At 44.5% G+C, this 17,011-nt stretch overlaps 1 protein-coding gene across 1 annotated transcript in view; it reads right to left on the reverse strand.

Moving 5' to 3' along the window:
- cfap45 (cilia and flagella associated protein 45) overlaps positions 1-17,011 on the reverse strand; it is a 232,884-nt gene that overhangs the window by 191,266 nt on the left and 24,607 nt on the right. Inside the window, exons 3-4 of the mRNA XM_038793408.1 lie at positions 3,092-3,237; positions 2,727-2,871 (exon numbers count right to left, since the gene is read on the reverse strand). Of these exons, the coding sequence (XP_038649336.1) occupies positions 2,727-2,871; positions 3,092-3,237 (291 nt within the window). The remainder of the gene's footprint in view (positions 1-2,726; positions 2,872-3,091; positions 3,238-17,011) is intronic.

The raw sequence follows: 17,011 nt of genomic DNA on the forward strand, positions 1-17,011 counted from the left end.
CACCCGAAGGAAACCCACACACACACGGGGAGGATGTGCAGACTGCGCACAGACAGTGATCCAAGCCGGAATCGAACCTGGGACCCTGGAGCTGTGAAGCAATGGTGCTATCCACAATGCTACCGTGCTGCCCTTAAGAACAAATTAATCTACACTCCATCATTCTACCCTAATCCATGTACCTATCCAATAGCCGCTTGAAGGTCCCTAATGTTTCCGACTCAACTACTTCCATAGGCAGTGCATTCCATGCCCCCACTACTCTCTGGGTAAAGAACCTACCTCTGACATTCCCCCTATATCTTCCACCATTCACCTTAAATTTATGTCCCCTTGTAATGGTTTGTTCCACCCGGGGAAAAAGTCTCTGACTGTCTACTCTATCTATTCCTCTGATCATTTTATAAACCTCCATCAAGTCGCACCTCATCCTTCTCCGTTCTAATGAGAAAAGGCCTAGCACCCTCAACCTTTCCTCGTAAGACCTACTCTCCATTCCAGGCAACATCCTGGTAAATCTCCTTTGCACCTTTTCCAAAGCTTCCACATCCTTCCTAAAATGAGGCGACTAGAACTGCACACAGTACTCCAAATGTGGCCTTACCAAGGTTTTGTACAGCTGCATCATCACCTCACTGCTCTTAAATTCAATACCTCTGCTAATGAACGCTGGCACACCATAGGCCTTCTTCACAGCTCTATCCACATGAGTGGCAACTTTCAAAGATCTATGAACATAGGCCCCAAGATCTCTCTGCTCCTCCACATTGCCAAGAACCCTACCGTTAACCCTGTATTCTGCATTCATATTTGTCCTTCCAAAATGGACAACCTCACACTTTTCAGGGTTAAACTCCATCTGCCACTTCTCAGCCCAGCTCTGCATCCTATCTATGTCTCTTTGCAGCCGACAACAGCCCACCTCACTATCCACAACTCCACCAACCTTCGTATCGTCTGCAAATTTACTGACCCACCCTTCAACTCCCTCATCCAAGTCATTAATGAAAATCACAAACAGCAGAGGGCCCAGAACTGATCCCTGCGGTACGCCACTGGTAACTGGGCTCCAGGCTAAATATTTGTCAACCACCACCACTCTCTGACTTCTATTGGTTAGCCAATTCGTTATCCAACTGGCTAAATTTCCCACTATCCCATGCCTCCTTACTTCCTGCAGAAGCCTACCATGGGGAACCTTATCAAATGCCTTACTAAAATCCATGTATACTACCTCCACTGCTTTACCTTCATCCACATGCTTGGTCACCTCCTCAAAGAATTCAATAAGACTTGTGAGGCAAGACCTACCCCTCACAAATCCGTGCTCACTATCCCTAATCAAGCAGTGTCTTTCCAGATGCTCAGAAATCCTATCCCTCAGTACCCTTTCCATTACTTTGCCTACCACCGAAGTAAGACTAACTGGCCTGTAATTCCCAGGGTTATCCCTATTCCCTTTTTTGAACAGGGTCACGACATTCGCCACTCTCCAATCCCCTGGTACCACCCCTGTTGACAGCGAGGACGAAAAGATCATTGCCAACGGCTCTGCAATTTCATCTCTTGCTTCCCATAGAATCCTTGGATATATCCCGTCAGGCCCGGGGGACTTGTCTATCCTCAAGTTTTACAAAACGCCCAACTCATCTTCCTTCCTAACAAGTATCTCCTCGAGCTTACCAGTCTGTTTCACACTGTCCTCTGCAACAATATGGCCCCTCTCATTTATAAATACTGAAGAAAAGTACTCGTTCAAGACCTCTCCTACCTCTTCAGACTCAATACACAATCTCCCGCTACTGTCCTTGATCGGACCTACCCTCGCTCCAGTCATTCTCATATTTCTCACATATGTGTAAAAGGCCTTGGGGTTTACCTTGATCCGACCCGCCAAAGATTTTTCATGCCCTCTCTTAGCTCTCCTAATCCCTTTCTTCAGTTCCCCCCTGGCTATCTTGTATCCCTCCAGGGCCCTGTCTGAACTTTGTTTCCTCAGCCTTACATGAGTCTCCTTCTTCCTCTTAACAAGACATTCAACATGTCTTGTCAACCATGGTTCCCTCACTCGACCATCTCTTCCCTGCCTGACAGGGACATACATATCAAGGACACGTAGTATCTATTCCTTGAACAAGTCCCACATTTCACTTGTGTCCTTCCCTGACAGTCTATGTTCCCAACTTATGCACTTCAATTCTTGTCTGACAGCATCGTAGTTACCCTTCCCCCAATTGTAAACCTTGCCCTGTTGCACGCACCTATCCCTCTCCATTACTAAAGTGAAAGTCACAGAATTGTGGTCACTATCTCCAAAATGCTCCCCCACTAACAAATTTATCACTTACCCTGGTTCACTACCAAGTACCAAATCCAATATGGCCTCCCCTCTGGTCAGACAATCTACATACTGTGTTAGAAAAGCTTCCTGGACACACTGCACAAACACCACCCCATCCAAACTATTTGATCTGAAGAGTTTACGGCACTGTATTGTCAGTGGGCAAGCACATGGTAGGTAGCAGCAGAGGAGCGGTGAGGACACTGGCAGCAGGGAACAGGGTCACTGACAAGAAAAAGGGCTACTGGGTTCATGGCAGGAGAGGGGCTCAACATCAATCAGCAAACAATGAGCCACCAGAGGACATTGCTCCCCAAGTGAACATTGCCTGCCATGTGCATTGACTGCTGGGAGGGCATTGACTCAGCACACAACATTGACTTACTGCAGCTTCCATTCTCTCTGCGTTTTTCACCACACGCATCGTCTCACGCTCCTCCTCACTGACCACGTGGGAAGCATTCTTGATCCGTTCAAACTCATCAGTGCTCATGATTAGGGTCTTGCCTGAGGGATCCTCTGTGGGAATACTGAGGGATAAAAATAAAATACGTGAATGAAGGAGAGAGAAATAAATTATAGAGCGAGAGATGGTGTGAGGTACTGAGAGAAAAACAGACAGAGAGAGGGGGGTGTGAGAGACAGAGCAGGATATTGAAAGAGAGAAAGAGACTGGTGCCTCTCACACCTTTACCCTCTCTTACCCGTTCCTCACTGGGTCACTGTGTGCACTGAGTAAAGGTCACTTACATCAGGTCTCGGATCATATCCTTGGTAATGAGTCTGATACTCTCCTTGGGCTTGTTTTTGTCGGGTGTGGGATATAGCAGTTTCCCAAGGGCATCATTTGAGCATGGGTCCAATTCCGCACTAAGCTGGGTCTCAGGATTCAATTTCTGAAAGACAATGACAGAGCACATTAACATATAATTTGTTGCTGCTCATCAATGAGATGAGAGTGACTGCCCTTGACACCAAGGCAGCATTTGACCGAGTGTGGCACCAAGGAGCCCTAGCTAAACTGAAGTCAATGGGAATCAGTGGAGTCATACCTGGTACAAAGGAAGATGGTTGTGGTGATTGGAGGTCAATCATCTCAGCTCCAGGACATCACTGCAGGAGTGCCTCAGGTTAGTGTCCTAGGCCCAACCATCTCCAGCTGCTTCATCAATCACCTCCCTTCCATCGTAAGGTCAGAAGTGGGGATGTTTGCGGATGACTGCACAATGTTCAGCACCATTCGCGACTCCCCAGATAATGAAGCAGCCCGTGTCCAAATGCAGCAAGACCTGGGGACAATATCCAGCCTTAGGCTGACAAGTGGCAAGTTACATTTGCACCACACAAGTGCCAGGCAATGACCATCTCCTACAAGAGAGCATCTAACCATCACCCCTTGACATTCAATGGCATTACCATCACTGAATCCCCCACAATTAACATCCTGAGGATTACCATTGAGTAGAAACTGAAGTGGACCAGCCATATTAATACTGTGGCTACCAGGACAGGTCAAACGCTTGCAGCGAGTAACTCACCTTCTGCCCCCGCAACCCCCCCCCCCCCCCCCCCCCCTCCCAAAACCTGTCCACAATCTACAAGGCACAAGTCAGGAGTGTAATGGAATATTCTCCACTTGCTTTGATGAGTGCAGCTCCAAAAACACTCAAGAAGCTCGACACCATCCAGGACAAAACAGCCCGCTTGATTGCTCCCCCTTCTACAAACATCTGCACCCTCCAACACCGAAGAATAGTGGCAGCCATGTGTACCATCTACAAGATGCACTGCAGGAACTCATCAAGGTTCCTTAGACAGCACCTTCCAAACCCACGACCACAACCATGTGGAAGGACAAGGGCAGCAGATACCTGGGGATTCCCCTCCACCTGGGGATTCCCCTCCACCTGGGGATTCCCCTCCACCTGGGATTCTCCTCCAAGTCACTCACCACCCTGACTTGGAAATATATCGCCGTTCCTTCACTTGTCGCTGGGGCAAAATCCTGGAACTTCCTCCCTAACAGCACAGTGGGTATACCTGCACCTCAAGGACTGCAGCGGTTCAAGAAGGCAACTCACCACCATATTCTGAAGGGCAGCTAGGGATGGGCAATAAATGCTGACCTAACCATCGACGCCCACATCCCGTAAATCAATTTTTAAAAAGATTGAGATAGACAGATTTTTAAGGAGTAAAATAATCAATGGTTATGGGTATAAGGCAAGAAAGTGGAGTTGAAGATTATACTTTCAGATCAGTCATGATCTCATGGAATGTTGGAGCAGACTCAATGGTCCGAATGGCCTACCCTCTGCGCCTACATCTTATAGTCTTCAGGTCTTATCGTCACAATAGTATACAGTCAGGAGGGAGTTGCCCTGGGAGTCTTCAACATCAACACTAGACCCCATGGCATCAGATCAAAAATAGGCAAGGAAACCTCCTTCTGATTACCATGAACCAGAATCACAGAATTGTTATGGAGCAGAAGGATGCCATTTTTGCCATCATGCCTGTGCCAGTTCCCCACACGAGCATTATGGCTTAGTGCCATTCTCCTGTACTCCTGCACATTGTTTCTATTCAAGTAATCAAGTTCGGGGCAGCACGGTAGCACAAGTGGCGAGCACTGTGGCTTCACAGCGCCAGGGTCCCAGATTCTATTCCACGCTGGGTCACTGTCTGCGCGGAGTCTGCATGTTCTCCCTGTGTCTGCGTGGGTTTCCTCCGGGTGCTCCGGTTTCCTCCCACAGTCCAAAGACGTGCAGATTAGGTGGATTGGACATGATAAATTGCCCATAATGACCAAAAAGGTGAGGAGGGGTTATTGGGTTACGGGGATATAGTGGAAGTGAGGGCTTAAGTGGGTCAGTGCAGACTCGATGGGCCAAATGGCCTCATTCTGCACTGTATGTTGTATATTAATTATCAAATGTCCTCTTGAATGCTTTGATTGAACCTGCCTCCACTACATTGCAGGCAGTGTCTTCTCACATCACATTTGCTTCTTTTGCAAATCAATTTAAATTTGTGTCCTCTCATTCTTGATCCTTTTACAAGCAGCAACAGTTTCTCCCCGTCTACTCTGTCCAGCCTCTTCTTTCCTTTGAACATCTCCACCAAATCCCCGCTCAGCCTTCTTCTCTCCAAGAAAAAATGTCCCAACCTCTCCAATCTATCTTCATAACTGAAGTTTCTCACCCTTGGAAATATTCTTGTAAAACTCTTTTTTTTCAATACTCTTTATTGTCACAAGTAGGCTTACATTAACACTCTAATGAAATTAATGTGAAAATCCCCTAGTTGCCACATTCCGGTGCCTGTTCGGGTACACAGAGGGAGAATTCCGAATGTCCAAATTATGTAACAGCATGTCTTTTTTTTGGGACTAGTGGAAGGAAACCGGAGCACCCGGAAGAAACCCACGCAGACACGGGGAGAACATGCAGACTCCACACAGACAGTGACCCAAGCCGGGAATCAAAGAACAAAGAACAAAGAAAAGTACAGCACAGGAACAGGCCCTTCGGCCCTCCAAGCCTGTGCCGACCATGCTGCCCGTCTAAACTAAAATCTTCAACACTTCCGGGGCCCATATCTCTCTATTCCCACCCTATTCATGTATTTGTAAAGATGCCCCTTAAATGTCACTATCGTCCCTGCTTCCACCACCTCCTCCGGCAGCGAGTTCCAGGCACCCACTACCCTCTGTGTAAAATAACTTGCCTCGTACATCTCTAAACCTTGCCCCTGTAATTGATGATATGGAAAGATGTGTCATTTGACACATGGATGTATGGCAATATCTGGTCTGAAGAAACATGAGAGGATACAGGGAAAGATCCCATGAAGGGTTAATAGCAACTGCAAAGAGCAGGATTATAAAATGCAGATTCCTTCTCCCAAACAAACAGGATTTTTGTATGAAGCTAAAAACAATGGCTCACACCTTCATTGAAAGTAACTATCTTAGTAAGCATCTGGAAAAGCATGGATGAGGGTCGCAATTGAGCTAGGTGATAAATGTAAACCTTTCAAGTTATAATCAAGTGGATTTTAGCATACAGCTAAAAGCAATGTTTCACACCTTAATTGAAATTGACTATATTAGTAAGCAGCTGGAAAGGAAAGGATGAGGTTCAGTTGAATTTGGTGACAATTCCAGGTGTGAGGTTCTGCCAATATCAGGTAAATTAAAGAAAATTGGAGACTATCAGTCTACGAGAAACATAATTTATTGCCAAAATCAAAGTCAAAATTATGAGCTGAGGACACAATTGGAAAATAAAACTATAGAAATGACAGGAACCAAATCAAAATTGAAAAATGAATGAAATGAAAATCGCTTATTGTCACGGGTAGGCTTCAATGAAGTTACTGTGAAAAGCCCCTAGTCGCCATATTCCGGCGCCTGTTCGGGGAGGCTGTTACGGGAATTGAACCGTGCTACTGGCCTGCTTGGTCTGCTTTCAAAGCCAGCGATTTAGCCCTGTGCTAAACAGCCCCATTGAAACCAGAGCATTTTTGAATATCACAAAGTAACTTTGAACATCACAAAGGACAATGTAATCAGATCTGAGGGCTGAGGCCATGCCCAAAATGAATACTTAGTTGTGTTAGAAAAGATAGATTAATGGTACCTTTTACAATCAAAGTGAAATAAAAATTACTTTACAGTAAAGTCATAAAAACTTAATAACTGTTAGAAAAAAATATAAACCCGAAGAAATGGGACAGCCAGCAGAGACAGCTCCACAGCTCGGTACATGGGGAAGATAGAGCATAGCAACCGAGCTCACCAGCGAATACATCTAAAGAAGACCAGATTTTAAAAAGAAGATTGATTGTCAAGTTGGGCCTGAAGGTCCCTTCAACCAACCAGAAGGATCCAGAAGCAAGATCTTTTTACTTTTCTGTAAAGATAGTGATTGCATCTTTTAAAAGAAAAAAAAATAATAATAAAATAACTTAAAAGTTTTAACCTGAAACAGTGGTTATTAAAATACTTTACTTACTTAGCAACGCAGGACCCAGGATATCGATGCTACTAAGGGGTAAGTAGGTAAAATCCTTCGGTGAAGGTATGGGTTATACCGGAGGATAACTTGAAAATATAGTTTGACCTGAATAGCACCCACCGAAGCCTGCATCTGAGTCAGGGAGTGAGAATCCCTGTTCACCATTTAGAATATCGACCCTTTTTGGTATAGGGGGAATTCTAAGAATAGTGGTGAGTCTTTAACTTCACCCCTCGCACCTTAAACCTATGCCCCCAAGTAATTGACCCCTCTACCCTGGGAAAAAGCCTCTGACTATCCACTCTGTCTCTGCCCCTCATAATTTTGTAGACCTCTATCGGGTCGCCCCTCAATCTCTGTCGTTCCAGTGAGAAAAGGAGTTTATTCAACCGCTCCTCATAGCTAATGCAAACCTGGGACCCTGGCGCTGTGAAGCCACAGTGCTATCCACTGTCCTACCGTGCTGCCTGCTTTGCACTCTTTCCAATGTGTCATATCCTTTCTATAGTATGGTGCCCAGAACTGTACACAATATTCCAGCTGAGGTCTAACTAGTGTTTTGTATAAATTCAGCATAACCTCCATCCTCTTGTACATCTTGTCGCGCCCCCACAATCCAAAGATGTGCAGGGTAGGTGGATTGGCCATGCTAAATTGCCCCTCAATTGGAAAAAAAAGAATTGGGTACTCTTAAATTTTTTTCAAAAACCTTGTATTCTATGCCCCAGCTAATAAAGGCAAGTACACCATATGCCTTCTCAACCACTTTATCTACCTGCTCTGCTACCTTCATGAGTCTTTGGACATGCATCCAAAGTCCCTCTGATCCTCGGTGCTTCCTAGAGTCCTGCCGTTTATCCTGTATTCTCTTGCCTTGTTTGTCCTGCCCAACTGCAGCACCTCACACTTATCCGGATTGAATTCCATTTGCCACTGATCAGCCCACCTGACCAGCCCGTCTATATCCTCCTGTAATCTAAGTCTATCCTCCTCACTATTTACCACCTCCCCAATTTTAGTATCATCGACAAACTTACTGGTCAACCCGCCGACAATCACACCAAAATCATTCTTTAAACCACAAACAGCAAGGGCCCCAACACTGATCCCTGTGGGACCCCACTGGACACAGATTTCCAGTCAGTAAAACACCCCTCGACCATCACCCTCTGCTTCCTGCCACTCGGAGAATTCTGGATCCAATTTGCCAAATTTCCTTGGATCCCGTGGGCTCTTACCTTCACTATCAGCCTCCCATGTGGGACCTTATCAAAAGGCTTGGTGAAATCCAAATAGACTATGTCAAATGCATTGCCCTCATCTACACACCTGGTCACCTCTTCGGAAAATTCAATCAAGTTGGTCAGACATGACCTCCCCTTAACAAAACCATTCTGACTGTTCCTGATTAATCCCCGCCTCTCCAAATGCAGATTAATTCTGTCTCTCAGAAATGCTTCCAATAGTTTTCCCACCACTGAGGTTAGACTGACTGGCCTGTAGTTTCCTGATTTATCCCTTCATAGAACATAGAACATAGAACATTACAGCGCAGTACAGGCCCTTCGGCCCTTGATGTTGCGCCGACCTGTGAAACCCCTCTAAAGCCCATCTACACTATTCCCTTATCATCCATTTGCTTATCCAATGACCATTTAAATGCTCTTAATGTTGGCGAGTCCACTACTGTTGTAGGCAGGGCATTTCACGCCCTTACTACTCTCTGAGTAAAGAACCTACCTCTGACATCTGTCCTATATCTATCTCCCCTCAATCTAAAGCTATGTCTCCTCGTGCTAGCCATCACCATCCGAGGAAAAAGGCTCTCACTGTCCACCCTATCTAATCCTCTGATCATCTTAGTATGCCTCAATTAGGTCACCTCTTAACCTTCTTCTCTCTAACGAAAACAGCCTTAAGTCTCTCAGCCTTTCCTCATAAGATCTTCCCTCCATACCAGGCAACATCCTGGTAAATCTCCTATGCACCCTTTCCAATGCTTCCACATCCTTCCTATAAGGCGGCGACCAGAACTGCACGCAATACTCCAAATGCGGCCGCACCAGAGTTTTGTACAGCTGCAACATGAACCCATGGCTCCGAAACTCAATCCCTCTACCAATAAAAGCTAACACACCGTACGACTTCTTAACAACCCTATCAACCTGGGTGGCAACTTTCAGGGATCTATGTACATGGACACTGAGCTCTCTCTGCTCATCCACACTACCAAGAATCTTACCATTAGCCCAGTACTCTGTCTTCCTGTTACTCCTTCCAAAATGAATCACCTTACACTTTTCTGCATTAAACTCCATTTGCCACCTCTCAGCCCAGCTCTGGAGTTTATCTATGTCCCTCAGTAACCTGCAACATACTTCCGCACTGTCCACAACTCCACCACCTTGAGTGTCATCTCCAAATTTACTCACCTATCCTTCTACGCCCTCCTCCAGGTCATTCATAAAAATGACAAACAGCAGTGGCCCCAAAACATATCCTTGTGGTACACCACTAGTAACTGAACTCCAGGCTGAACATTTCCCATCAACCACCACCCTTTGTCTTCTTCCAGCTAGCCAATTTCTGATCCAAACTGCTAAATCACCCTGAATCGCATGCCTCCGTATTTTCTGCAATAGCCTACCGTTGGGAACCTTATCAAACGCTTTACTGAAATCCATATATACCACATCAACTGCTTTACCCTCGTCCACCTGTTTGGTCACCTTCTCAGAGAACTCAATAAGGTTTGTGAGGCACGACCTACCCTTCACAAAACCGTGTTGACTATCCCTAATAAAATTCTTCCTTTCCAGATGATTATAAATCCTATCTCTTATAAACCTTTCCAAGACTTTGCCCACAACAGAAGTAAGGCTCACTGGTCTATAGTTACTGAGGTTGTCTCTACTCCCCTTCTTGAACAAGGGGACAACATTTGCTATCTTCCAGTCTTCTGGCACTATTCCTGTAGACAAAGACGACATAAAGATCAAAGCCAAAGCCTGAGCAATATCGTGCCTAGCTTCCCAGAGAATCCTAGGATAAATCCCATCCGGCCCAGGGGACTTATCTACTGTCACACTTTCCAGAATTGCTAACACCTCCTCCTTATGAACCTCAAGCCCTTCTAGTCTAGTAGCCTGAATCTCAGTATTCTCCTCAACAACATTGTCTTTTTCCTGCATGAATACTGATGTAAAATATTCATTTTGCACCTCTCCTATCTCCTCGGACTCCACTCACAACTTCCCACTACTGTCCTTGACTGGCCCTACTCTTACCCTAGTCATTCTTTTATTCCTGACATACCTACAGAAAGCTTTTGGGAAATCCTTGATCCCACCTGCCAAAGACTTTTCATATCCCCTCCTGGCTCTTCTTAGCTCTCTCTTTAGGTCCTTCCTAGCTAACTTGCAACTCTCGAGCACCCTAACTGAACCTTCACGACTCATCTTTACATAAGCCTCCTTCTTCCTCTTGACAAGTGATTCAACTACTTTAGTAAACCATGGTTCCCTCGCTCGACCACTGCCTGACAGGTACATACTTGTCAAGGACATGCAGTAGCTCTTCCTTGAACAAGCTCCACATTTCAATTGTGCCCATCCCCTGCAGTTTCCTTCCCCATCCTATGCATCCTAAGTCTTGCCTCATCGCATCATAATTGCCTTTCCCCCAGCTATAACTCTTGCCCTGCGGTATATACCTATCCCTTTCCATCGCTAAAGTAAACATAACTGAATTGTGGTCACTATCACCAAAGTGCTCACCTACCTCCAAATCTAGCACCTGTCCTGATTCATTACCCAGTACCAAATCAAATGTGACCTCGTCTCTTGTTGGCCTATCTACATACTGCGTCAGGAAACCCTCCTGCACACATTGGACAAAAAAACGAACTCATTTAAAGTACTCGATCTACAGCGTTTCCAGTCAATATTTGGAAAGTTAAAGGCCCCCATAACAACTACCCTGTTACTTTCACTCCTATCCAGAATCATCTTTGCAATCCTTTCCTCTACATCTCTGGAACTTTTCGGAGGCCTATAGAAAAGCCCTAAAAGGGTGACCTCTCCTTTCCTGTTTCTTAACTCAGCCCATACTACCTCAGTATTCGAGTCCTCATCAAATGTCCTCTCAGCCACCGTAATACTGTAATCACCCCCGGCGATTCTCCGATCCGCGATGGGCCGAAGTCCCACTGCTGAAATGCCGGTCCCGCCGGCGTGAATTAAACCACTTCCCTTACCAGCGGGACCAGGCGGCGCGAGCGGGCTCCGGGGTCCTGTGGGGGGGCGCGGGGCGATCTGGCCAGGGTGGATGCCCCCACGGTGGCCTGGCCCGCGATAGGGGCCCACCGATCCACGGATGGGCCTGTGCTGTGGGGGCACTCTTTCTCCTCCGCGCCGGCCATAGCCTCCGAGATGGCAGATGCGTAAGAGCCCCCCCTCCCCCCGCCGGGACCCCCCCGCCCCACCAGGTAGGCGAGAATCCCGCCCAAAAACTCTGTTTGTTATAGCTCTAAGTTTCCACCCTAGCTCCCTGAATTCCTGCCTTACATCCCTATCCCTTTTCCTACCTATGTCGTTGGTGCTTATGTGGACCACGACTTGGGGCTGCTCCCCTTCCCCCTGAAGGATCCCGAAAACACGATCCGAGACATCACGGACCCTGGCACCTGGGAGGCTACACACCCACCGCGAGTCTCTCTCGTTCCCACAGAATCTCCTATCTATCCCCCTAACTATGGTGTCTCCAATGACTAATGCTCTACTCCTCTCCCCCTTCCCTTCTGAGCAACAGGGACAGACTCTGCGCCAGAGACCTGTACCCCATGGCTTACCCCTGTTAAGTCCCGCCCCCACCGGTATCCAAAGCGGTATACTTGCTACTAAGGGAAACGACTACAGGGGATCCCTGTACTGACTGCTTCCTCCCAGCCCCTCTCACCGTCACCCATCTATCTTCATTCTTCTGAGTAACTACATCCCTGAACCTTCTATCTATGACCACCCTTCAAGACCTCCCTTCTTGACTAATGGTACCACATTGGATATCCTCCAGTCCTCCAGCACCTTTCCTGTGGCCAGAAAGGAATTGAAAATTATTGCCAATGCCACTAATACTTCCTCCCTTGCCTCATTCAACAGCCTGGGATACATTTCATCTGACCCTGGAAATTTATTTAGAGTGTTGTATTCTTTGGGGGGTGTATTTGAATTGATGGTTGCCAAGATGTTAACTGTATGTTTTAAAAAGGTGAACTGAGTTCATAGAATAAACATTGTTTTGCTTTAAAAATTACTTTAAATTTCCGCTGCACCACACCTGCAGAGTGTGCTCCCCATACCACAATCTAGTAAAAGTCGTGGGTCAGGTGATCTCCATGATATACTTTGGGATTCTCTAAACCCTGGCCCAGAACAAACTGGGGGCACGTCCGGGATAAAATCTATCTATTGGATTGGCTTAGTGAACTTAAAGACAGTGGGGGTGAGCATATTGCGGTTACTTTTCAGGTGTGGTATTCCAGTTTAAGTCGGGAGTGTGTTGTGGACAATGGCTCTTTCAGAGGCTCAGAGGTTTTTGGGGGTGGAGACTGTCACACCCAGTACCTTATGGACAGAGACTAAAAACAGGCTTTTAGAGTTGGCAAAAACATTGCAGTTAACATTACCTGACAAAAGGTGGCTAAGCATTTAAAGTTGCCTGAGATACAGTTTGACCCATTCGAAATAGCAAAAATTCAGTTACAAATTAAACAAATGGAACATGAGAAAGATTTAAAGCAACTTGAATACGAAAGAGAGAGACAGGAAAAAGAAAGAGATAGAGAGGAAAAAGAAAAAGAGGGAGAAGAAAGGAAAACAGAAAGAATAGCCCGAGCAGAACAAAAAGAAAGAGAAAAGGAGATACAGATCAGGGAAAAAGATAGAGAGAGAGAGAGTTTGAACTTCAGAAAATGGCCTTGAAACATGACAGTCAGTTAAAATTGGCAGACGTAAAGGGAAACGTACAGTTAGAGGATAGTGAGAAAGAATGTCATAGTCGAAGGCTTGGTGGGGATCTATGTAAATATGTCCACGTAGTGCCACGGTTTGATGAGAAGGAGGTGTTCTTGAAAATACAGAAAAATGTGTCATTTGAAACATGGAAGTCTGGCAATATCTGGTTTGAGAGGGTACAGGGAAAGATCCCACAAAAGGTTAATAGCAGCTGCAAAGAGCAGGGTTGTAAAATGCAGATTCTTGCTCACAAACAGGCTTAGCAAACACACAGGTTTCATGTGGTAAGCTAAAACAATGGCTCACACCTTTCTGGAATGTAACTATCTCAGGAAGCATCTGAAAAAGCATGGATGAGAATTTCAATTGCATTAAGTGACAAATGTTTAAAACAGGCAAGTCTTTCAAGTCATAACCAAGTTAAATTTTAGCATACAGCTAAAAGCAAAGTTTCACACCTTAATTGAAATAAACTCTCTTAGTAAACAGCTGGAAAGGATGGAAGATGCCCAGTCGAATTTGGTGTCAATTTTAAAGTGTAAAATTCTACGAACATCAAGTCAATTAAAAGAAAATTGGAGACGACCTGTCTACGAGAAACATCATTTAAGTCAAAATCAAAGGCAAAGTTATGAGCTGGGGACAATTGGAAAATTAAACGATTCAAAATCACAGAAATAAAAGTTAACTATTGAAACCAAAGCATTTTTTAATCAGATCTGAGAGGAGACGATATGCCCAAAATGAATAATTAGTTGTCGTAAGATGTTTACATCAAAGATACTTTTAAACTATCAAAGTGAAACAAGCCCATTTACAATAAAGTCGTTAAAACTTAATAACTCTTCGAAAGAGAATATAAACCACCGGAAGAAAGGGTAGAGCAGAGCCAGCTCTCACAGCTCGGTGCATGGGAAAGACAGGACACAGCAACCGAGTTCACCAGCGAATACAACTCAAGAAGACCAGATTTTAAGAAGATCGATTGCCAAGGTGGGCCTGAAGGTTTCTACAACCAACCAGCAGCATCCAGAAGCAAGATCTTTTTACCTTTCTGTAAAGAAAGTGTTTGCAGCTTTTAAAAGAAAAAATATAATAATAAAAATAACTTAACCTGAAAAAGTGGTTATTAGCTTACTTCACTTCCTTAATAACGCAGGACCCAGGACATCAATGCTATTAAGGGATAAGTAGGTAAAATTCTTCGGTGAAGGTATGGGTTATACCGGGGGATAACTTGAAAAGATAGTTTGACCTGAATAGCACCCACAGAAGCCTGCATTGGAGTCAGGGAGTGAGAATCCCTGTTCACCATTTAGAATATCAACCTTTCTTTTTGGTATAGGGGGAATTCTAAGAATAGTGGTGAGTTTTAACTTCAGAGGGAGAAGCCTTTTTCATTTCATTTCAGAAGGTAGCTAAACAAATGAAATGGCCACAGGACATGTGGGTATTACTGATTCAAACAAAGCTGGTAGGTAGGGCTAGTGAAGTGTTTGCATCACTATCAGAGGAAGTATCTGAGACGTATGAGGAGGTGAAAAAATCCATCTTAGGTGCAGATGAACTAGTGCCTGAAGCCTACAAAGAATAAGATATTTAAGGAAAGAATTTGGTCAAACATACATGGAGTTTGAAAGGATCAAGCAGTTATTTTGATAGGTGGATAAGGGCTTTGAAAATAGACCAAACGTATGAAGTTCTGAGATAAATTATACTTTTGGAGGAGTTTAAAAATTCAATTCCTGATGTAGTGAGAACTCATGTGGAAGAGCAGAGGGTTAAAACTGTGAGGTTAGCAGCAGAAATGGCAGATGATTATGAATTAGTTCAGAAATCAAAGCTTGGTTTCCAACATCAGTTTCAGGCTGTGAGGGGTAGAAACTGGGGAAAAGTGAAATACTCAAGTGGTAGAGGCAAAGGTGATCTGATGGGAGATAATGAGAGTGTACCTCAGATTAAAAAAGGAATCCAGGAGGTGGAAGAGACATGAACAGTTTAAAATGTTTCACTTCAATAAACTAGGCCATGTAAAGTCACATTGGTGGAAGAAAAGCACTGGGAAGGCTCAAGTGGTGAAATAGGATAAGACAGTGGGGTGTGTTAAAGTGACAAAGGAAAGCCCAAGTGAAGCGAAGGAGGTGCAAAAGATTGTACGGCCTGATCAAGAGGTGATTGATAAGAAGGTGCAAGATCTCTTTAAATAATTTACTTTTGTGGGCAAAGTTTACTCATGTGTATCAGGAGGAGCAGGTAAAGCAGTCACAATTTTAAAAGATACGGGAGCTAGTCAATCTTTAATGGTAAGAGAAGAGGAATTATGTAGTTTGGGAGGAATATTGCCAGAAAAGGTGGTAATATGTGGAATTCAGGGTGAGGAGTAGTGTTCCATTATATAAGGTAAGGTTGGAAAGTCCAGAGAAGAGGGGTGAAGTGGTAGTAGGTGTAATAGAGAAACTATCTTCTCCAGGAATACAGTTTATCTTGGGCAATGATATGGCTGGATCACAGGTGGGAGTGATAACTACTGCAGTTGATAAGCCAATGGAAAATCAGACAACTGAAGTGTTGAAGGACGAGTATCCTGGGATTTTTCCGGATGGTGTAGTAGCAAGGCCGCAAAGTCACAGGTTAAGACAAGAGGAGAAATTAAAGAGTGAAGATAAAATTGAAGTGCAATTATCAGAACAAATTTTTGATCAGATGGTTGAAAAAGAACAAGGACAGGTGGAGGATGAGGCGGATATTTTTAGTTCAGGAAAATTGGCGGAGTTACAACAGAAAGATGTAGAAATAAACCGAATGTATCAGAAAGCATACACGGAAGAGGAATCTGAGTGTATACCAGAATGTTATTACCGTAAAAGTGATGTCGTGATGAGAAAATGGAGACCTTTACATATGCAGGCGAATGAAAAGTGGGCAGAAGTTCATCAAGTAGTATTGCCGGTAGGGTACAGAAAGGAGGTGTTACGAGTAGCACATGAGGTACCAGTGGGAAGTCATTTGGGAATAAGTAAAACTCAAGCTAAAATACAAAAACATTTTTATTGGCCTGGACTACATAAAGATGTAGTTAAATTTTGTCAATCATATCACACATGTCAAGTGATAGTGAAACCTCAAGCAGTGATAAAACCAGCGCCCTTAATACCCATTCTAGCATTTGAGGAACCTTTTACAAGGGTCCTAACTGATTGCGTAGCACCGCTTCCTAAAACGAAAGTCATGGATATCTTAGGAATAAAACAATTTAAATCAACTGTGTACCATCCAGAATCACAGGGAGCATTAGAAAGGTGGCATCAGACATTAAAGACAATGTTGAGGGCTTATTGTCAAGATTATCCAGAGGATTGGGATAAAGGAATTCCATTCGTACTGTTTGCAATTAGGGATGCACCTAATGAGTCAACGAAATTCACTCCTTTTGAACTAATTTTTGGTCATGAGGTAAGAGGACCACTTAAATTGATGAAGGAAAATTTGGTGAGTGAGAAATCCAATCTTACATTATTGGATTTTGTGTCAAATTTTAGGGAATGATTAAATAGAGCTGGGGAATTGGCTAGACAACATTTAAAAGTTGCACAACATTTGATGAAACGGGTATCGGACAAGAAATCCAAAGTTCATAG

This window comes from Scyliorhinus canicula, chromosome 4 (genome assembly GCF_902713615.1).
Source record: "Scyliorhinus canicula chromosome 4, sScyCan1.1, whole genome shotgun sequence".
NCBI classification, from domain to species: domain Eukaryota; kingdom Metazoa; phylum Chordata; class Chondrichthyes; order Carcharhiniformes; family Scyliorhinidae; genus Scyliorhinus; species Scyliorhinus canicula.